Here is a 23,044-nt window from a genome sequence, read left to right as displayed (position 1 = left end):
ATATAAAAAATAAATCAAAAAACCGCAAAAAACCCTGAAAAAAATCATCACAACCTTTGTCCCTGAAAAAAATCATCACAAACAACAATCACTTTATTTTACACTTAATAGTCGACCCAAAGTTAGTCGTTGGTCGAGAACATTATTTTTCTTTTTACAACTCGAAATTGGCGACTGTATGTTAAGCGGAAAAAGCGGCTACGCAGCATTAAACAAAGCTTCGCGTGCGCAAAGCGTTCACAGTTTGAAGTACAGTAGCGGGCCCCGAGCATAGTAAGTTACTTTTTACCGCCGAGTTTACATATACTACCATAAGAAAAAGAGGGTATTTTTCAATTGATCGACTGAACTTCACAACTCTGCTAACTAAAAAACAAAACAAAATGTTTGGATATATTTTTAAACTTTAACATAATAAAAGGTATTTATCCTCAAATGAGGACTAAAAGAGCAGCAACTCAACGAGAATCTGCGAAAAAACGGTCTACTGTTACAAAGCTTCAAGAATAACTAACTTACCACGATATCAAGACAAACTTAAACTCCATCTAAATACCTCACCTTTTGCAAGCATTCGATCAAGTTCCTAGTTTAATCCTAACAACTAAACTCGATCATCTTAGCTTTGCCATTTGCTTTCTAGAATTTCACTCAAAGTTATTTTATGTGCTACCAGCATGAAAAGAGGGTACTTTTAACAGATCGATAGAGTTTAGAACTACTAGGAATCAAATGTAGATAGCCAATGAAATTTGTTTGGTAATTTTTATTCCTAAACAAGAAGTATAGTAAAAATTTTCAAATTAGGACTAAAAAAACACCTAGTCAACGAAGAACTGAGACTAAATTGTTTACTATTTCACAGTTTCTAAGATCTCCAAACTACCACAATATCGAGACAAAAAAAATTCCACTTGAAGACCTCAATTTTTAAACGCATTCGACCAAGTTCCTTTCCTTGCCACATCCTTATAACGGAATTTGCTCATCTTAGCCTTTGCATTTGCTTTCTAAAACTCGTCGTGTCGAATCTGCCAAATTACACGAAACCTGTTTAGTGGACGCCAAAGCATCCCAAAGGCCGATGTTACCAGTCGTGTTTCACAAGGAAGTTAATTGCATTTTTATTTTCATAACTTACACAAAAAGGAAATGTGGTTTCGCACCGCTAGCTGTAGGGAAACGAATGATTATGATTTAAACATATTCAAATCATTTCTGAAAAGAAAACTGAAATTAAAGATTAACAGCGATCCATCCCAACAGATCCTTATAAAAATCTATCCACGAAATCGAAAAAGAGAAAAAAACATCATTTAAAAACTGGAATCAATTGATTTCAATTTGTAAATTTTGTATGATGAAACTAAAAACAAAAAAAACTAAGGAGAATCGAAATCTGAAATTTTCAGAGAAGATAAATAGTGGCTTGAAACATGTGCACGAGTCATTAAAAATTTATCAAAAAATGATTTCAATCCGAGTTAGCACAGGCAGCCGCGATGAGAAGAAGGTATCTTTCAACTTATCGATTGAGTTTAGAACTCTAATAGGAATCAAATGTAAATGACCAATAAAATTTGTTTGGCTTTATTTTTACTCTTAAACAAAAGGTATTGTAAATGTATTCACATTAGGACTAAAAAGCACCTAGTCGACGTAGAAGTGTGATTCAATTGTTTTCTGTTACACAGCTTCTAAGATATCCAAACTACCACGATATCGAGACAAAAACTAAAACTCCACTTGAGCACCTCGATTTGTCCAAGCATTCGACCAAGTTCTCCAAGCAATCGACCAAGTTCCTCTTCACATCCTTAAAACGAAACTCGCTCAACTTAGCATTGGTATTTGCTTCTTAAAACTCTTCGTTTCAAACCCGCCAAATTGTATTTCGTAGACGCCGATGCTTCCCAATAGCCGATATTACCAGTAGTGCTTCACATGGAAGTATTTTAACTTCTTTTCATTTCAGACTTTTTCACCAATGCGAAAAGAGGGTTTCGCGCTGCTTGCTGGAGTGAATTATTATGGTATATACGTTATCAAAAACTTGAGCTAATAAGAAATATTTTTTTTGTGAATATTGTCAGCTATTAAAGCAAAAAACTGGAATATTCCGTTTAATAAAAGCGAAATCTAAAACAATCGGAGAATATTGATTAGTAGCTTGATAAACGTGCGCGAATAATTAAAAGAAATTATTTAGGAATGATTTCACTACGAGTTAATGACTTTTTAACAGATCGATAAAAATTATTAAAGAAATTATTAAAGAATTCATTAAAGAATGATTTCAATCCGAGAGGGTACTTTTCAACAGATCGATAGAGTTAAGAACTCTACTAAGAATCAACTGTAGAGAGTCAATGAAATTTCTTTCGTTATTTTTTATTCCTAATCAAGAAGTATTGTAAAAATCTTCAAACTAGGAATAAAAAAGCACCTAGTCAACGTAGAACTATGACTAAATTATTTACTATTTCACAGCTCCTAAGATCTCCAAACTACCATAATATCGAGACAAAAAACTTCCACTTGAATGCCTCGATTTTTGCAAGCATTCGACCAAGTTCTTCGTAACATCCTTATAACGGAATTCGCTCATCTTAGCCTTTGCATTTGCTTTCTAAAACTCGTCGTGTCCAATATGCCAAATTGCACGAAACCTGTTAAGTAGACGCCCGAGCATCCCAGAGGCCGAAGAAACCAGTCGTGTTTCACAAGGAAGTACTTTTTTCTTCTCTATATTTCATAACTTACACAAAAAGGAACTGGGGTTTCGCACCGCTTGCTGTACGAAAACTAATGATTATGATTTAAACATATTCAATTCATTTCTGAAAAGAAAATGAAAATAAAGATTAACAGCGATCCATCCCCACAGATCCTTATAAAAATCTATCCACGAAATCGAAAGAGAAAAAAACAACATTCGAAAACTGGAACCAATTGATTTTAATTTGTAAATTTTGTATGATGAAACTAAAAACAAAAAAACTTAGGAAAATCGAAATCTTAAATTTTCAGAGAACATAAATAGTAGCTTAAAACATGTGCATGAGTCATTAAAAAATTATCAAAAAATGATTTCAATCCGCGCTAGCACATGCAACCACGATGAGAAGAAGGTATCTTTCACCTTATCGATTGGGTTTAGAACTCTAATAGGAATCAGATGTAAATGACCAATAAAAATTGTTTGATTTTATTTTTACTCTTAAGCAAGAGGTAATGTGAATGTAATTACATTAGGACTAAAAAGCACCTAGTCGACGTAGAAGTGTGATTCAATTGTTTTCTGTTACACAGCTTCTAAGATATCCAAACTACCACGATATCGAGACAAAAACTAAAACTCCACTTGAGCACCTCGATTTGTCCAAGCATTCGACCAAGTTCTCCAAGCAATCGACCAAGCTCCTCTTCACATCCTTAAAACGAAACTCGCTCAACTTAGCATTGGTATTTGCTTCTTAAAACTCTTCGTTTCAAACCCGCCAAATTGCATTTCGTAGACGCCGATGCTTCCCCATAGCCGATATTACCAGTAGTGCTTCACATGGAAGTATTTTAACTTCTTTTCATTTCAGACTTTTTCACCAATGCGAAAAGAGGGTTTCGCGCTGCTTGCTGGAGTGAATTATTATGGTATATACGTTATCAAAAACTTGAGCTAATAAGAAACATTTTTTTTTGTGAATATTGTCAGCTATTAAAGCAAAAAACTGGAATATTCCGTTTAATAAAAGCGAAATCTAAAACAATCGGAGAATATTGATTAGTAGCTTGATAAACGTGCGCGAATAATTAAAAGAAATTATTTAGGAATGATTTCACTACGAGTTAATGACTTTTTAACAGATCGATAAAAATTATTAAAGAAATTATTAAAGAATTCATTAAAGAATGATTTCAATCCGAGAGGGTACTTTTCAACAGATCGATAGAGTTAAGAACTCTACTAAGAATCAACTGTAGAGAGTCAATGAAATTTCTTTCGTTATTTTTTATTCCTAATCAAGAAGTATTGTAAAAATCTTCAAACTAGGAATAAAAAAGCACCTAGTCAACGTAGAACTATGACTAAATTATTTACTATTTCACAGCTCCTAAGATCTCCAAACTACCATAATATCGAGACAAAAAACTTCCACTTGAATGCCTCGATTTTTGCAAGCATTCGACCAAGTTCTTCGTAACATCCTTATAACGGAATTCGCTCATCTTAGCCTTTGCATTTGCTTTCTAAAACTCGTCGTGTCCAATCTGCCAAATTGCACGAAACCTGTTAAGTAGACGCCCGAGCATCCCAGAGGCCGAAGAAACCAGTCGTGTTTCACAAGGAAGTACTTTTTTCTTCTCTATATTTCATAACTTACACAAAAAGGAACTGGGGTTTCGCACCGCTTGCTGTACGAAAACTAATGATTATGATTTAAACATATTCAATTCATTTCTGAAAAGAAAATGAAAATAAAGATTAACAGCGATCCATCCCCACAGATCCTTATAAAAATCTATCCACGAAATCGAAAGAGAAAAAAACAACATTCGAAAACTGGAACCAATTGATTTTAATTTGTAAATTTTGTATGATGAAACTAAAAACAAAAAAACTTAGGAAAATCGAAATCTTAAATTTTCAGAGAACATAAATAGTAGCTTAAAACATGTGCATGAGTCATTAAAAAATTATCAAAAAATGATTTCAATCCGCGCTAGCACATGCAACCACGATGAGAAGAAGGTATCTTTCACCTTATCGATTGGGTTTAGAACTCTAATAGGAATCAGATGTAAATGACCAATAAAAATTGTTTGATTTTATTTTTACTCTTAAGCAAGAGGTAATGTGAATGTGATTACATTAGGACTAAAAAGCACCTAGTCGACGTAGAAGTGTGATTCAATTGTTTTCTGTTACACAGCTTCTAAGATATCCAAACTACCACGATATCGAGACAAAAACTAAAACTCCACTTGAGCACCTCGATTTGTCCAAGCATTCGACCAAGTTCTCCAAGCAATCGACCAAGCTCCTCTTCACATCCTTAAAACGAAACTCGCTCAACTTAGCATTGGTATTTGCTTCTTAAAACTCTTCGTTTCAAACCCGCCAAATTGCATTTCGTAGACGCCGATGCTTCCCCATAGCCGATATTACCAGTAGTGCTTCACATGGAAGTATTTTAACTTCTTTTCATTTCAGACTTTTTCACCAATGCGAAAAGAGGGTTTCGCGCTGCTTGCTGGAGTGAATTATTATGGTATATACGTTATCAAAAACTTGAGCTAATAAGAAACATTTTTTTTGTGAATATTGTCAGCTATTAAAGCAAAAAACTGGAATATTCCGTTTAATAAAAGCGAAATCTAAAACAATCGGAGAATATTGATTAGTAGCTTGATAAACGTGCGCGAATAATTAAAAGAAATTATTTAGGAATGATTTCACTACGAGTTAATGACTTTTTAACAGATCGATAAAAATTATTAAAGAAATTATTAAAGAATTCATTAAAGAATGATTTCAATCCGAGAGGGTACTTTTCAACAGATCGATAGAGTTAAGAACTCTACTAAGAATCAACTGTAGAGAGTCAATGAAATTTCTTTCGTTATTTTTTATTCCTAATCAAGAAGTATTGTAAAAATCTTCAAACTAGGAATAAAAAAGCACCTAGTCAACGTAGAACTATGACTAAATTATTTACTATTTCACAGCTCCTAAGATCTCCAAACTACCATAATATCGAGACAAAAAACTTCCACTTGAATGCCTCGATTTTGCAAGCATTCGACCAAGTTCTTCGTAACATCCTTATAACGGAATTCGCTCATCTTAGCCTTTGCATTTGCTTTCTAAAACTCGTCGTGTCCAATCTGCCAAATTGCACGAAACCTGTTAAGTAGACGCCCGAGCATCCCAGAGGCCGAAGAAACCAGTCGTGTTTCACAAGGAAGTACTTTTTTCTTCTCTATATTTCATAACTTACACAAAAAGGAACTGGGGTTTCGCACCGCTTGCTGTACGAAAACTAATGATTATGATTTAAACATATTCAATTCATTTCTGAAAAGAAAATAAAGATTAACAGCGATCCATCCCCACAGATCCTTATAAAAATCTATCCACGAAATCGAAAGAGAAAAAAACAACATTCGAAAACTGGAACCAATTGATTTTAATTTGTAAATTTTGTATGATGAAACTAAAAACAAAAAAACTTAGGAAAATCGAAATCTTAAATTTTCAGAGAACATAAATAGTAGCTTAAAACATGTGCATGAGTCATTAAAAAATTATCAAAAAATGATTTCAATCCGCGCTAGCACATGCAACCACGATGAGAAGAAGGTATCTTTCACCTTATCGATTGGGTTTAGAACTCTAATAGGAATCAGATGTAAATGACCAATAAAAATTGTTTGATTTTATTTTTACTCTTAAGCAAGAGGTATTGTGAATGTAATTACATTAGGACTAAAAAGCACCTAGTCGACGTAGAAGTGTGATTCAATTGTTTTCTGTTACACAGCTTCTAAGATATCCAAACTACCACGATATCGAGACAAAAACTAAAACTCCACTTGAGCACCTCGATTTGTCCAAGCATTCGACCAAGTTCTCCAAGCAATCGACCAAGTTCCTCTTCACATCCTTAAAACGAAACTCGCTCAACTTAGCATTGGTATTTGCTTCTTAAAACTCTTCGTTTCAAACCCGCCAAATTGCATTTCGTAGACGCCGATGCTTCCCCATAGCCGATATTACCAGTAGTGCTTCACATGGAAGTATTTTAACTTCTTTTCATTTCAGACTTTTTCACCAATGCGAAAAGAGGGTTTCGCGCTGCTTGCTGGAGTAAAGTGAATTATTATTGTATATACGTTTGTACAACTTCAAAACATTTCTGAAAACCGAACAGAAAACTGAAAAGCAAGTTGAAGAGCGATTCATTCACACAGATTTTATTGAAAAATCATTTAGGAGATCGACAAGCAAAAAAAAAATTAACGGAAAAAGAAACCAAAGTGTGTTCTTTAAAAAACTTTCAGTGAGAAAACTGAAAAATGACGAAAGTTTCCCTTAGCAAACTCCCAAATTGAAATTTCAGTGAAAATGATAAGTAGCTTAAATGATTGTGCGAATCAATCACAGAAATTATCAAAAAAACTTGAGCTAAAAAGAAATATTTTTTTTTGTGAATATTGTCAGCTATTAAAGTAAAAAACTGAAAAATTCCGTCTATGAAAAATGAAATCTAAAACAATCAGAGAAGATTGATTAGTAGCTTGAAAAATGTGCGGAAATAATTAGAAAGGAATTGTTTAAGAATGATTTCACTACGAGTTAATGACTTTTTAAGAGATCGATAAAACTTATTAAAGAAATTATTAAAGAATTCATTAAAGAATGATTTCAATCCGAGAGGGTACTTTTCAACAGATCGATAGAGTTTAGAACTACTAAGAATCAAATGTAGAGAGTCAATGAAATTTCTTTCGTTAATTTTTATTCCTAATCAAGAAGTATTGTAAAAATCTTCAAACTAGGAATAAAAAAGCACCTAGTCAACGTATAACTATGACTAAATTATTTACTATTTCACAGCTTCTAAAATCTCCAAACTACCATAGTATCGAGACTAGTATCAAGCATTCGACCAAGTTCTTCGTAACATCCTTATAACGGAATTCGATATTTTAGCCTTTGCATTTGCTTTCTAAAACTCGTCGTGTCCAATCTGCCAAATTGCACGAAACCTGTTAAGTAGACGCCCGAGCATCCCAGAGGCCGAAGAAACCAGTCGTGTTCCACAAGGAAGTACTTTTTGTATCTCTATATTTCATAACTTACATTAAAAGGAAATGGGGTTTCGCACCGCTCTCTGTACGAAAACTAATGATTATGATTTAAACGTATTCAATTCATTTCTGAAAAGAAAACTGAAAACAAAGATTAACAGCGATCCATCCCCACAGATCCTTATAAAAATCTATCCACGAAATCGAAAAAAACAACATTCGAAAACTGGAACCAATTGATTTTAATTTGTAAATTTTGTATGATGAAACTAAAAACAAAAAAACTTAGGAAAATCGAAATCTTAAATTTTCAGAGAACATAAATAGTAGCTTAAAACATGTGCATGAGTCATTAAAAAATTATCAAAAAATGATTTCAATCCGCGCTAGCACATGCAACCACGATGAGAAGAAGGTATCTTTCACCTTATCGATTGGGTTTAGAACTCTAATAGGAATCAGATGTAAATGACCAATAAAATTTGTTTGATTTTATTTTTACTCTTAAGCAAGAGGTAATGTGAATGTAATTACATTAGGACTAAAAAGCACCTAGTCGACGTAGAAGTGTGATTCAATTGTTTTCTGTTACACAGCTTCTAAGATATCCAAACTACCACGATATCGAGACAAAAACTAAAACTCCACTTGAGCACCTCGATTTGTCCAAGCATTCGACCAAGTTCTCCAAGCAATCGACCAAGTTCCTCTTCACATCCTTAAAACGAAACTCGCTCAACTTAGCATTGGTATTTGTTTCTTAAAACTCTTCGTTTCAAACCCACCAAATTGCGTTTCGTAGACGCCGATGCTTCCCAATAGCCGATATTACCAGTAGTGCTTCACATGGAAGTATTTTAACTTCTTTTCATTTCAGACTTTTTCACCAATGCGAAAAGAAGGTTTCGCGCTGCTTGCTGGAGTAAGGTGAATTATTATTGTATATACGTTTGTACAACTTCAAAACATTTCTGAAAACCGAACAGAAAACTGAAAAGCAAGTTGAAGAGCGATTCATTCACACAGATTCTATTGAAAAATCATTTAGGAGATCGACAAGCAAAAAAAAACATTAACGGAAAAAGAAACCAAAGTGTGTTCTTTAAAAAACTTTCAGTGAGAAAACTGAAAAATGACAAAAGTTTCCCTTAGCAAACTCCCAAATTGAACTTTATGATAAGTAGCTTAAAATGATTGCGCGAATCAATCACAGAAATTATCAAAAAAAACTTGAGCTAAAAAGAAATATTTTTTTTTGTGAATATTGTCAGCTATTAAAGTAAAAAACTGAAAAATTCCGTTTAAGAAAAATGAAATCTAAAACAATCGGAGAAGATTGATTAGTAGCTTGAAAACCGTGCGCGAAAAATTAAGAAATTATTTAAGAAGGATTTCACTACGAGTTAATGACTTTTCAACAGATCGATAAAATTATTAAAGAATTCATTAAAGAATGATTTCAATCCGAGAGGGTACTTTTCAACAGACCGATTGAGTTAAGAATTCTACTAAGATTCAAATGTAGATAGCCAATGAAATTTCTTTAGTTAATTTTTATTCCTAACCAAGAAGTATTGCAAAAAAAAAATTTCAAACTAGGAATAAAAAAGCGCCTAGTCAACGTAGAATTGCGACTAAATTGTTTTCTATTTCACAGCTTCTAAGATCTCCAAACTACCACAATATCGAGACAAAAAATTCCACTCGAATACCTCAATTTTTGCAAGCATTCGACCAAGTTCCTTGTCACATCCATATAACGGAATTCGCTCATCTTAGCCTTTGCATTTGCTTTCTAAATTTTGTCGTGTCGAATCTGCCAAAGTTCACGAAACCTGTTAAGTAGACGCCCGAGCATCCCAGAGGCCGAAGAAACCAGTCGTGTTCCACAAGGAAGTACTTTTTGTATCTCTATATTTCATAACTTACATTAAAAGGAAATGGGGTTTCGCACCGCTTGCTGTACGAAAACTAATGATTATGATTTAAACATATTCAATTCATTTCTGAAAAGAAAACTGAAAACAAAGATTAACAGCGATCCATCCCCACAGATCCTTATAAAAATCTATCCACGAAATCGAAAGAGAAAAAAACAACATTCAAAAACTGGAATCAATTGATTTTAATTTGTAAATTTTGTATGATGAAACTAAAAACAAAAAAACTTAGGAAAAATCGAAATCTTAAATTTTCAGAGAACATAAATAGTAGCTTAAAACATGTGCACGAGTCATTAAAAGTTATCAAAAAATGATTTCAATCCGAGTTAGCACATGCAACCACAATGAGAAGAAGGTATCTTTCAACTTATCGATTGAGTTTAGATCTCTAATAGGAATCAAATGTAAATGACCAATAAAATTTGTTTGGTTTTATTCTTACTCTTAAACAAAAGGTATTGTAAATGTATTCAAATTAGGACTAAAAAGCACCTAGTCGACGTCGAAGTGTGATTCAATTGTTTTCTGTTACACAGCTTCTAAGATATCCAAACTACCACGATATCGAGACAAAAACTAAAACTCCACTTGAGCACCTCGATTTGTCCAAGCATTCGACCAAGTTCTCCAAGCATTCGACCGAGTTCCTCTTCACATCCTTAAAAGTAAACTCGTTCAACTTAGCATTGGTATTTGCTTCTTAAAACTCTTCGTTTCAAACCCGCCAAACTGCATTTCGTAGACTCCGATGCTTACCAATAGCCGATATTACCAGTAGTGGTTCACATGGAAGTATTTTAACATCTTTTCATTTCAGACTTTTTCACCAATGCGAAAAGAGGGTTTCGCGCTGCTTGCTGGAGTAAAGTGAATTATTATGGTATATACGTTTGAACAACTTCAAAACATTTCTAGAAGTTGAAGAGAACGTTGAAAGGCAAGTTGAATAGCAATTTATTCCCACAGATTTTATTGAAAAAATATCTACAAGTTCGACAAGGGAAATAACATTAACAGAAAAAGAAATCAGTGTGTTTAGTGAAATTTGTTAGAGAAAACTGAAAATTGATAAGAACTTTCGCTTAGCACACTCTCAAATTAAAATTTCAGGGAAAATGATTAGTGGCTTAGAAAATTAGCGCCAATCAATCACAAAAATTATCAGAAAGCATTATCTAAACAACTAGAAAAAATCCTTTTCGTAAAACTGAAATATTCCGTTTAGAAAAACCAAAATCTAAAGATTTCAGAGAAGAGAATTAGTCGCTTGAAATATGTGCGCGATTAATCAAGAGAAGTTATTAAAGAATGATTTCACTCCGAGTTAAAACGTGATACCATAATGAGAAGAGGGTTCTTTTCAACTGATCGATAGAGTTTATATCTCTACTAAAAAAGCAAATGTTAATGACCAATGAAATTTATATGAAATATTTTTAATATTAACAAAATTTTTTTAAATATCCTCAAACTCGGGCTAAAAAAGCACTTACACTACGCGGATCTGTGACTAAAATGTGTACTGCTCCACAAATTCTAGAACATCCAAATTACCACGATGTCGAGACAAGAACTAAACTTCCACCTAATACCTCAAATTTTTCAAGCATTCGATCAAGTTCCTCGTCAGGTTCTAATAACGAAACTCGGTCATCTTAGCTTTGGCATTCACCTTCTAGAGCTCTTTCTTTGAAACCCGCTTAACTGCACGAAAACTATTTAGTACACAACGAAGCTTCCTAAAACACGATGTTACCATTGGTGTTCCTCGAAGAAGTAAATTGACAACTTAACTTTTCAGACTTTACACAAAAGCTTAACGAAGTTTCGCGGTTCTAGAGTGAATGATTATGGTATATACTTTTCAAAAACTGAAAATCGAGTTGAACAGCGATTTATTGACACCGATTTAATGAAAAAAATCCAGAAATCGACAAAAAGAAAAGAAAACCATTTGTCGAAAAAAGAAATTTATATGTGTTCTTTTCAAATATTGTAGGATGAGATAAAATTCGCTTAGCAAGTTCCCAAACTAAAATTTCAGAGGAGATGATAGGTAGCATGAAATATGTGTACGAATCAATCAGAATAAATCAAAACAATTAGAAATTTTTTCTTTTGTAAAAAATGCCAGCTGATAAAACCAAAAAAAAATACTAAGAAAATTTGCTTCAGCAAAGCCGAAATTAAAATTTTCAGAGAAGATGACTAGTAACTTGAAATATGTACGCGAATCAATAGGATCGGAACAAAACTTACTAAGCAGTAGCAGTACGAAACTTCTTAAGCAGAAACCATGAGCTGAAAAACACTTTATAAAAATCTTAAAAATTCAAAAAATTGAGTGCCCTTTATGAAACATACACGCATCTAAAACGTTTTTCGCTCCTTAGGCGACAAAATAATATGCTACTAAGCCAAAAAAAAATGCAGAAATGCTCAAAAACGTTTCGTTGGTTGAAAAAAATACAGACTCAGAAGTTTCAAATTTTGTTGGACAAATTATGGACCTGGAAAAATCTATATTAAGGTTTGATGGCGTTTGCTATTCACATGCGCAAAACAATATCAGGGGTGACTAATGCATTTTCTTGACTTTTGCTATTAATTTTGATAACAAAAAAAAGGTTTTTGATAGAATTTTAACACCGAGGTGACGCAGAGCTTCGTACGTACCACTTGCGTTACAATGCAAGCGTAACATCGCAAGCTAGCGAAATCATATAAGAATCAAGCATAAAAAAGTAAATTTCAATTTCGGATAAAGACTCGAGAAACGCAATCAACAGCATTAAACAAGCTTTTAGTATCTACATAGCTGTCACTAAGCAAAGAAAACTTGGGTCGAAGCCCACCGAGCCGGAAACAAAAAGCCATAATTCTTTCTTTAAAAATTCTTTTTTTTTGAAATTTGAAACTTTTACACACTAAACTGCTACCTTTTTTAAAACTAGTATTCATACTTCAAGCGACACAAAATCAGTTGACTGAGCCAATAAAACAAATAGAAACCATTATAATCGAAATGAAAGAATATATTCAAAATCCGCGTTGATAAATTGACAAAATCACAAAATTACTGTCAATTTTATCGAGAAATGTTCAAATCAGAAAGAGGCCAGGCTTTGACCATTGAGCCGACTAAAAAAAAGCAGAGTCTGACAATTCAATTTTTTCCGGAAAAACCTTCCAATTTCTGAAAAAAAAAACAAGGTTCGATCAGGACTCGATCCCCAGGACTTATGATGTAAAGGCAACCGCGTTCCCCGCAGACAAACTGGGAAGGAGCCTGTAGTTTGTTGGGGTTCAATTATAAAGTTCAATTTCTTACAGATTTGTAAGAAGAGTGTTTTACGATAAAAGTCTAGTTCCCGATTACTAGACACTTGCTCTAGCGGGTCTAGGGAGCGTTAACTTAACATTCATGAAAGCTTTACTTATTGTTGAATGCCAAAACATCGCTGGATACTAATCGTCAAATCACTGATCAGACAGAATAATTATCTTGACTATTTAAAAATTGATATAAATTACCGTGCAGTAAACATTCAAAAATATTTTCCAAAAGCCTTGCATCAATCTACTGGTATTTCTATTATAAATTGCATCAAAGTTTTAGTTTAAATATCAAAACATAGCCAACAGACAATTGGAAACGAGTCAATGAACGCAAGGAAACTAAAAAAAAAAGCAGTAGTTTTTTTTTCGAAAAAACTACAATTTTTGGATTTCAAATTGAGGAATATATGGCCTTCAAACTCTATCAATTTCTCAAAAATAATTTGCGATTAACCCCTTTTTTGTTAAAATTAACTCAATTTGATAAAACTGGATCAATAGATAAAATTCTAAATCCACTGGGAAATCTGAACATTAAAATCGACTTTCAAAAAAGAAATCGATCACGTTTAAAGTCCACTTTTGAAATTAAAATTTTTCCGTGACATTTACAATTTTGCCATTCAATAGTGGAGTTTACTTTCCTTCTAACAAAGGAAATGAACCGAAATTGAAAACAAATCAAAAGTCAAACCGCGACAAATCAAATTTGAGCGTGAACAAATTTTCCGTAAAAATTTAAAAATCATCACGAACTACAACAGAGTCCTCACTAGGTTCATCGACTCTTTAAATACAGCGTTCAGTGAGGGCGAAATAAATTTTTCATTATTAATGACAACATTCTTGATTATCAATTACAATTTTTTTTAGTAAACGGCGGATCTATGAAGGATAGACTCTGCAGGTTGATAAAAGTGGCAGCTTTTGAGTTCGACGACGCTGACTGAAAATCAGACATGCAATAATATAGCGCAATTGGAAACTTCACAAAAAAAACAGACTTGGGACAATTTGAGCGCTTTCATATTAGTTGCCATTTTCATGCATTATTACTAGAAGCTATAGACTGCATAGATGGCTGATTTTGCGGTGCAACGACAGCCAATTCCAGCGTGAGCTGGTTTCCGAAGCTGCTTGTAGCTGCGACCCCCTTCCCTCCCCCTCCCGGGTTCTTTTCATCTTCGACAACAATTGGGATTTGGGTGTTACTGGGTCGGGGTGAGTTGTTCATAAAGCTGGCTCTGTAGCCAGTGTTTGGTCCGTTGACGTCCAGGGGGATGTTTTCACGTCTAACCTCCGTCAACCTATAAACGTAATTATCGTACAGTAGGCTCAACATACAGTCACGAGACAAAGCGTCAGCAGCTTTTAATTTTCAACCGACGAAATCAACGAACATTTTCGTCACGTTTCTTCTATTTTAATGCGGCTATCAGAAAAACTTGTTTTTTTCATCGGTTGAAAACTACAACAGGCAATTTCTTGGTCCCTTGATTAGCTATTTTTTCCATCAAGAAACAATTTTAAGATAGTTTTATTGTTTGCTTTCAATTGAGTACAAGAATTCGTAGCTTGCAATGATGCAATGCCATATCAATTCCAAAAACATTGCCAATTGCAGATGAGTAATGAACTGAAGAAAACTGCAAAAACGGACTTATTTATGAACAAACTTCAATAAATAAAACATAACCAACTGGCAGTTGGAAAAGAATAATGAACGCAAGTAAACAGAAAAAAAAGACTTCGAAAAAATTTCAACTTTCGAATTTGAAAGAAAAAAATAGACGCCCTTTAAGCTCTTTGAATTTCTATAACAATTTATGATTGGCACTTTTTTGATAACATGAACCCAAATTGAGAAAACTGGATCAATAGGTAAAATTTTTATTCCGCTCAAAACCTAAAAACTAAATTCCACTTTGGAAACTAGAAATCTTTCAGGTTTTTTTCGAGCCATTTCCACGTTCGTATTTGGAGAGTGCTATTTACGTCAATTTCAGCAGATGAATTTCAATTGAGCTCAAAAAGTGCATATATACCTTAGTGCATTCATAAATGCATCAGTATGTAGGAATGCACATCTGTAGTTTTTAGAGCATTTCAAGACTTTTTGGTTAAAAAAAAACAAGAAAAAATCACCAAGACTACATTCATTACACTTAATGATGAATAAAAAAATATACGCCCGCCCTTAAAGCTCTTCTAAATTGAAGAACAATTTAAGTTTATGATGGGTGATTTTTTGACTAAGTTAACCCAATTTGAAAAAACTGGATCAATAGGTAAACTTTTTATTCAGCGAGGAAGCCTGAAAACTAAAGCCTAAATTGAAAATACCCCTATCTTCGAAACTAGAAGTCGATCTTCCTTATGACCTTTACACTTTTGCTGTTTTATAGTTGACCTTCCTTTTAAGAAAGGAAAAAAAACCAAACTTAAAAAGCAATCAAAAGTCAAACCGCGAAAAATCAAATTTTAGCGTGAGCAAATTTAAAGAATTATCCTTAAAAAAAATTATCGCAACCTATATAAGAGTATTCACTACGTTCACGACTCTTAAAAACAGTACCGAAAATGAAGCTGCATAAATTTTTCACAATCAGCAAACCCTGAAACTAATCGAGTTTCCCTACGATAGTGGAGTTAGCATTCGATAGTGGAATCGTTAGTCAAGCAGCGAAAAATCAAATTTTCACTTGGCGTGAAAAATCACTTGGCATGATCAATTTTCAATAAATTTTTTCCTGAAAATAAGAAAAAAATCACGACCCATATAAGTGTCTTCACTACGTTCATTGAACCTAAATGACTATGCTACGATCTACAAGCGGGAAAATATACAAAAATGAAATTTTCCAATTTGAGTGTTAATATAAACACAATTTCTATCTCTCTTTTGAAATTCATCAATATGTCTTATGAAATCAGGAAACTTTGAATATAGATGGAACAGTTTCTTCAGTTATCTAGAAAAATCAGACAAGTAGTCGCGAACTGAGTTCAGCCGAGCAATGACTAAAATTATTCTCAAAGCTGTTTTTGCACATATCGAAAAAAACCTTCCCGAAATAGCTGAAAATAAAAGGACAAAATCACCAACTGTAAGCAAAACCAAATGTAAAAAAAAAACTTCCCAAAACACAGTATCATCCAAATTTGGCTAAAATTGCCTCCCAATATTTCCTCCAAAAATGGACTGGGAACTTTTGAAAATCCTTTATTTTGTGGCACAGTTGAACACTTAATTTCCGGAGCTGTTAGACTTTGAAACTCTTTTTAGTTTATTTGTAATTTCGAAAATTTCTCAAACGACAAATTTTGACGAACGACTCGACTCATACAGCTTAAATTACTTCAACTCCTGAGTTTTAACAGAGTCGCCTAACCTGTCGAACAGAGGCAGCGTCTCGAAGTACTTGTGGGCGCCCTTCTTGAAGCCGACATTCATCTTGTAGAAGAGGAAGAAGTTGAGGAGACTCTGGGTGAAGATGAAGTAGCCGGTCATCTTGAACATCCACAGTGCCGGAGACTCACAAGTCCACACTATGTACCTTCATGAACACGTTCAGTTTAGTAAATCAATGCTAAATTCAAGTGTTTCAAGAGAAAACGCCTGAAACCAACAAAACTATCACTTTATATAAACAATAAAAATTAAAACTACATGCTACATCTCAGTCTTTCAGTTCAAGGAAACTTGGAAGCAATTCTTAAGTTTTTTTGAGAAAGAAGGAACTTAATTTACTCGATTTACACATCAAAACTCAACAGGGCGACTCGATGTCAGGTTTGCATTAAAAACCAAGAGGCCAAATCAGTCAATAATGGATTAGAAAATGTGGTTTCTACGAAAACACAAACAGGTAATTAGTTTCACAATAAATCTCGTCATGTAGTACTTAAGTCCGCTTCGAGCTGGTCAGTCACCCAGAACTTATATCACGCTTCGAAGTAAATTGTAATACATTAACTTAGAAAAACTTAAGCCAAAGAAATACTGATCTTAGAAAATGTAGAAATAGTCCGAATGATTTCGAAGTTAAAGCTCACCGAGATTACGTTGACTTAGCTAAAAACGAATTAAGAAAAGTTAAAAAAATTGTACAAAGAGAGACTTAAAGCAAGCTTAAGAACTCAAAAAGATAGAGGGGGTAAAGATAACTTCCTAACTGAGTTCATGCGTCGACCAAAATGTTCGCCCAACCAACAGATATAACTGATAAGTTTCATCGATTTTTCACTAAAACAAGAAAATGATGTTAACAACCTAAATAGATCAAAAATTCAATGTTATATATAGATCACGCGTTAATTGTCCCAAATTGGCCAAAATGGCAACCTTTAAAGCCCCATAACTTTACGAAAAATGATCACAGGTGAAATATCTTTTCAAACTAAGCTCAGGACAACAATAGCTTTCGAATGATATAAAAAAATTCGGTCAAAAATGGCTAGTTAAAAAGTTAAATTTGTCAAGAAAAAAAAAAACACCCAGAGCACAAATATTCCGAAAGTCGGAACAATTACGCAATAGTCTGAAAAAAATTTGCAGCAGAACTGAGAATTATGCCATGTATTTCGTTTAATTCTTGTAGCATTCGTTATTTCAATAAACATTGCGTCTCGGAAAAAAACAAGCAAAAATTGTCTTTGCAATAGCGTTATTGCAAACGCAATTTTTTCCGGGCCCTGCTCATAAGACAACGGAACTTGATGTTTTCAAAAAATGGAATACCTCAGATAACAAAAGCTCATCTGGTAATAACAACATCGGAAAAATTATTTAAATAATTACTGCTGCATCCGAAAGATGAATCAAAAATTGATGATTACTGTCTTTATTTTTTTTATCTTTGAACGTTTTTCTTTGCTGTATACGACACAATCTGGATTTCAAAATAAGCATAGCACAATTCATGGGCAAGCTGAACTTACAGAAAGGCTAACTATTTTCCTGTCGTCTTACGAATTTTTCGAGTTTTTTCGAGGAAATGGAGAAAGCATTTGATACTATTGATTCTGATATTTTATCTTATACAGTAGAGACATAAGGTTTCAACAGAAACTTTTGATGAATCAAATTCAGCGTTGTGTACTGTTAACGTTATGTCGGAGTAAAAAAGAGTGAAGGTCCATAGCTCTCAATTCTAGACTATTTGCAATTTTCGATATACATAACTGGCCTAACTTAAGCTTCCAAAACTGCCATCTTTTTGTTATTTGCAAAAAAATGCAAAATAACGTCGATAGATTGTAAAACGGATGATGTACAAGAAGGGATGTTTTCTTAAAATAATTAGCTTTTTGTAATAAATTTGACGAGTCCCTAACTAACGCCGTTCAAATGAATCTAATTCATAGGTTTGAAACAAAGTGTATTTCGATAACAATCAAACCTGTCTGCAAGTATTTAGTTGTTAAACTTGACCATAAGATTTTCCGTTCACAGCCATACTGAAGCTCAGTAAGCAATAAGTTATCATCTAAAAACTAAGACACTAATATTTAACTAGAGGGTATAATTGCAGCTTGCTCCATGAAGCATTTTCTTAAAGTTAAGCTGAGCGAAGTTCATTTTGATTTTTGGAACCAGAGTAACAGAAATGACTTGTTTTTTTTAAACAACTTTCGCGTTCGAAACAACAAAAAATGGCCTAAGAGCTCTTTCGATTTGAGGAATCTTTTATGATTCTTTTTTCTGATAAAAAATAATACGGATTGAAAAAGATCGATCTACAGCTAAAATATATTCCGCTGGGATTTCTTTAAATTGAAATCCTTTTTCGAAACTAGAAGCCGTTAACGTTTTTTCGTGCATTTCCATTTAGGTGATAAGAATGCATAAATTGCATTTCATTCAGCAAATCAATATCAATTGAACTTAAGAAGTGTAGTTATGAATAGTGACATTCATAAGTGCAATGAATCTATGTGTGTATGAATGTATAAATATCTAATAGATAATTGAAATTAAACCAGAAGACTAAGATTCATAATTCAGTGTGAAAATTAGTCTAAAAAATTAATCTGAAATCACTGAAAATAAAAGCTTTCAATACGTTGATTGACACTTAAAATCTAACAAGACTGCTCGTATCAGGGCAAAGCCCTGAATCTTCCGACTGCCTTTTGAGGTTTATGGAGCAGCAGTAATAACATAAAAAATTAAATGAAATAAAATAAAATGAAACTTTTTTTCCCCAAAATTTGAAATTTTTTACGAAAATTATCCCCCCACACGCCATATAAAGTAAAAAAAAGGATAAATTTCGCTCCTTGTAACAAACCAATTATGGCAAATAAGCTTCTTTTAACCAATTTGGAACGATTTCTAAGACGGATTAACTCTCCGCTTACGCGTTAATAGCGCGAAATATATCGCGCGTTAATTGTCCCAAATTGGCCAAAATTGCAAACTTTAAACCCCCGTAACTTTACGAAAAAAGATCACAGGTAAAATATCTTTTCAAATTTGAGCTCAGGACAACAATACCTTTCGAATGATAAAATTCCGTCAAAAATGGCTAGTTAAAAAGTCGAAATTTGTCTGAAGAAAAAATAAAACCACCCCGAGCACAAATATTCCGTTACTTTCGTATCGAAAGTCGGAACAACAACTTTTCAATTTGGTAGCTCTGATCTTTCAAGAAAATAGAAAAAATCACCATTATTGTTCCGAAATTCGTAACGAAAGTAACGGAATATTTGTGCTCGGTGTGGTTTTTTTCTTCAGACATGACTTTTTAACTAGCCATTTTTGACGGAATTTTTGATATCATTCAAAAGGTATTGTTGTCCTGAGCTTAAATTTGAAAAAATATTTCACCTGTGATTATTTTTCGTAAAGCTATGAGTGTTTAAAGATTGCCATTTTGCCCAAATTGGAACAATTAACGCGCGATATATTTCGCGCTATTAACGCGTAAGCGAGATTTAATCCGTCTTAGAAATCGTTCCAAATTGGTTTAGCGAAGCTTATTTGCCATAATTGATTTGTTACAAGTAGCGAAATCTATCCTTTTGTACTTTATATGGCGTGTGGGGGGATGATTTTCACAAAAAATCTCAAATTAAAAAAAAATCGTTCTAGTACATTTAATTTTTCATGTTATTACTGCTTCATAGACCTTCAGAGGCAGTCAGAACATTCAGGGCTTCGCTCTGATACGAGCAGTCTTGTTGAAAATATAACTCGATCAAAACTATGAAATGGTAGATATACTTTTCCTTTATTAAATTCACATAACCGTGGTTCGTAAGCTGCATGCTTAAGGACTACCAACAATGAGTCGATTTAACTGTTAAGAATGATCATCAAAAACCTTCTAGCTCTAGAGAAAACAAAGTTTAGGATATGGTTTTGAATTTACTCCCTTATTTTCATAAATCTTTTTTTTCTGAAAACGCTTTTTTCTTTAAGTGTTTGTGCAATAGAAATGTGATACCTTTATTGGGCCAACAGGTCGCTTTGTCTGTTCATTTTTGATTTTGATTAACTTTGATACAAAAAACCTGTTATTTGATGGAACGCTGTTTGTTGTAAATTAAGTTCTAGTGTAGCGGGTAAATGGATCAGTAGGACTCTTTGTCTATCCATTCCTTATTTGATGAAACTTAGTTGATGGATTTTTTTGTAGATGATAAAGCTGATTCTGCTTTTTTCTTTTTAGTAAATTTTTTATTCTTATAAGCCTGAAACGGTTTAAAATGATTTTTTTAACCTATACTTCTGAAAACAGTTGATTATTATTTTCATTGCTATGCTATCTGCCCTCACCTGTCCACAGTCATGTAGGGAATGAATGAGAGGAAGAAGACGACAGTGACTAGGAACAGCATTTTGCACGCATTCAGCTGTGCCACTATCTGCATGCCTCCTTGGGCCGCCATGCTTGCCCTCCTCCCAGCTCCAGCCTGTCTCTGCTCCTTCATTACCATCGCCTTCTCCTTCCACACACTGGCCAGTATCATCAGATAGCAGCCCAGCACTACCATACCTGGAAGCATTAAATCACATACTTTCCTCAAGTTATAGATAGCTCAATCAACATGTAATCTTGCAATCAAATAAGAATCAAAACAATCTGTTAATAACTTACTCAATGAGAGTAATTTTACCGTCTGATTAATCAAAAGCGGGAAAAACAAACAACTCTCCTCCAAATCAAAAACAACTTATTCACTCAGTTAACTTCTGACATTAGAGCGCCCTTCGATCGATCGATGTAATTTTTAACACAGAAGCGAAGTTGCACTTCGCATACACAAGCAAAAATATGACCGGCAATATGAGTCTACATAATTGCTAAATGACGCAAACCAATTATGACGCATTAGCAGTACCAGTCAATTTGAAAAGAAAAAGAAATTTACCCAACTAAAATGTCTCAACATATAGAGCGGACGCATTTTAACTAGTAGACGAAAAAATTCATTAAAACCATTCGACCCCGCTGAGGTTCGAACTCTCTTATTTTGCTGATGGTCTTCTTTCCTACCTCTACGCTATTTGTATAAAGTGCTATTTGTAATACAATAGTGTGTGTTAACATGCTTAGCATTTGCTGTACTTAATCGCTGGTTATTGATCTTATGCATATACTGCAATAAAAGAGCACTAATATTTGCGAATTAGGTTGAAAAAAAGTGAGGTCGTAATATCACCCAAGCTTTGCTTGTGTAAAAAAAGTTAGTTCGTTAAACACCGCCGTCAGAAAACTGGAAATAGTCCATCCATAAACGTTAAAGGAAAACCATTTGTTCTTGAAAACTTTCCAAAAAATATATGACCTGAAAACTAATGATTGACACTTAATTTTTTCATTAAATTCGCCCAAATTTTTGACAACGAAAACAAATGCTGTAGTTGCCTCGTAAGCCAAACCTAATCTTGGGCTTTATGTTATTTAGACTACAACTAACTGACACATTGATGCTGATTATGTGATTACAGACAAATAAGGATGAATCATGAAAATAAATAGTTGACCTGGGGTGACAAACATGAGCAGCATCTGTATATTTGTCAAATAGAAGTTGTTCGAGATCAGGAAGCAGATGTACAGGTAGTCATCAAACCATGATTCATCCGTGATGGCCCAGTACACTGGGATGAGAGTTCCCAGGAACCCAATGGCTGCAAAAGTCCCAATGAGTTTCTCGGTGGAGACAAACTGGTGGTACTTCAGTGGCCAATAGATGGACACAAATTGGTCAATGGCAGATACCATCAGACACATTGCATTCACATTCTAAAAAAATCATCTTTACCAAATTTCGAACATAACTTTTTCATTTTTTTAAGAAGAAATGGATCAAACTAACGAACGCATGGCCTTTCAAATAAGCGCTTTGATTAGTTCTTAATTAAATTTCGTACTAAAAAACGTAATTCCATAAATTTTTGAAAAAGTTGGTCTAATAAAATCGACACTTAGAAAGCAAAACTATGGAATAACACTTGACGACAAACGTACCTGGAAGAATGCTAGCAGTATGGCCTGTCCGTGACATACAAATGTTGGATATTGGAAGCCATGATCAAATGCCGGTACCACTGCAGATCCAATGAGAAAGGACATGAACACGTCACACATGGACATGCAGACCATCAGGTATCCGGGAGGATAATGAAGCTGCGGAGTCCTGACCACGACGAGGATGACGAAAGCTGAGCTCCAGAAAATGGACACTGCAAGAAAAAGATACCATCCGGACTCGGCCAATCGAAACAGCACGTTGTTCGGGTTGTCAGGATATTCGAGTCCATCGAAATCTGAAACAAAACCACGCTACAGTGAATGATCAATGTTTTCGAAATCAAAACAAAATCACGTTAATGAACGCAATAAAATAGAAAAAAAACTAACTTGTTTTTTAAAAAAAACATCAACTTTAGCATTTCAAAGTAAGAAAAAACACATGGCCTTTCAGCTCTTTGAATT

At 33.9% G+C, this 23,044-nt stretch overlaps 1 protein-coding gene across 1 annotated transcript in view; it reads right to left on the bottom strand.

The window, feature by feature from the left end:
• The window catches only part of LOC134841687 (uncharacterized), a 41,073-nt gene that overhangs the window by 16,622 nt on the left and 1,407 nt on the right, over positions 1–23,044 (bottom strand). Inside the window, exons 2-6 of the mRNA XM_063857726.1 lie at positions 22,577–22,875; positions 22,090–22,351; positions 20,878–21,097; positions 16,487–16,651; positions 14,151–14,401 (exon numbers count right to left, since the gene is read on the bottom strand). Of these exons, the coding sequence (XP_063713796.1) occupies positions 14,151–14,401; positions 16,487–16,651; positions 20,878–21,097; positions 22,090–22,351; positions 22,577–22,875 (1,197 nt within the window). The remainder of the gene's footprint in view (positions 1–14,150; positions 14,402–16,486; positions 16,652–20,877; positions 21,098–22,089; positions 22,352–22,576; positions 22,876–23,044) is intronic.

Source organism: Symsagittifera roscoffensis, chromosome 1 (genome assembly GCF_963678635.1).
Source record: "Symsagittifera roscoffensis chromosome 1, txSymRosc1.1, whole genome shotgun sequence".
NCBI classification, from domain to species: domain Eukaryota; kingdom Metazoa; phylum Xenacoelomorpha; order Acoela; family Convolutidae; genus Symsagittifera; species Symsagittifera roscoffensis.
The sequence above is the reverse complement of the archived record's forward strand: the minus strand, read 5'-3'. Positions and strand labels throughout refer to the sequence as shown.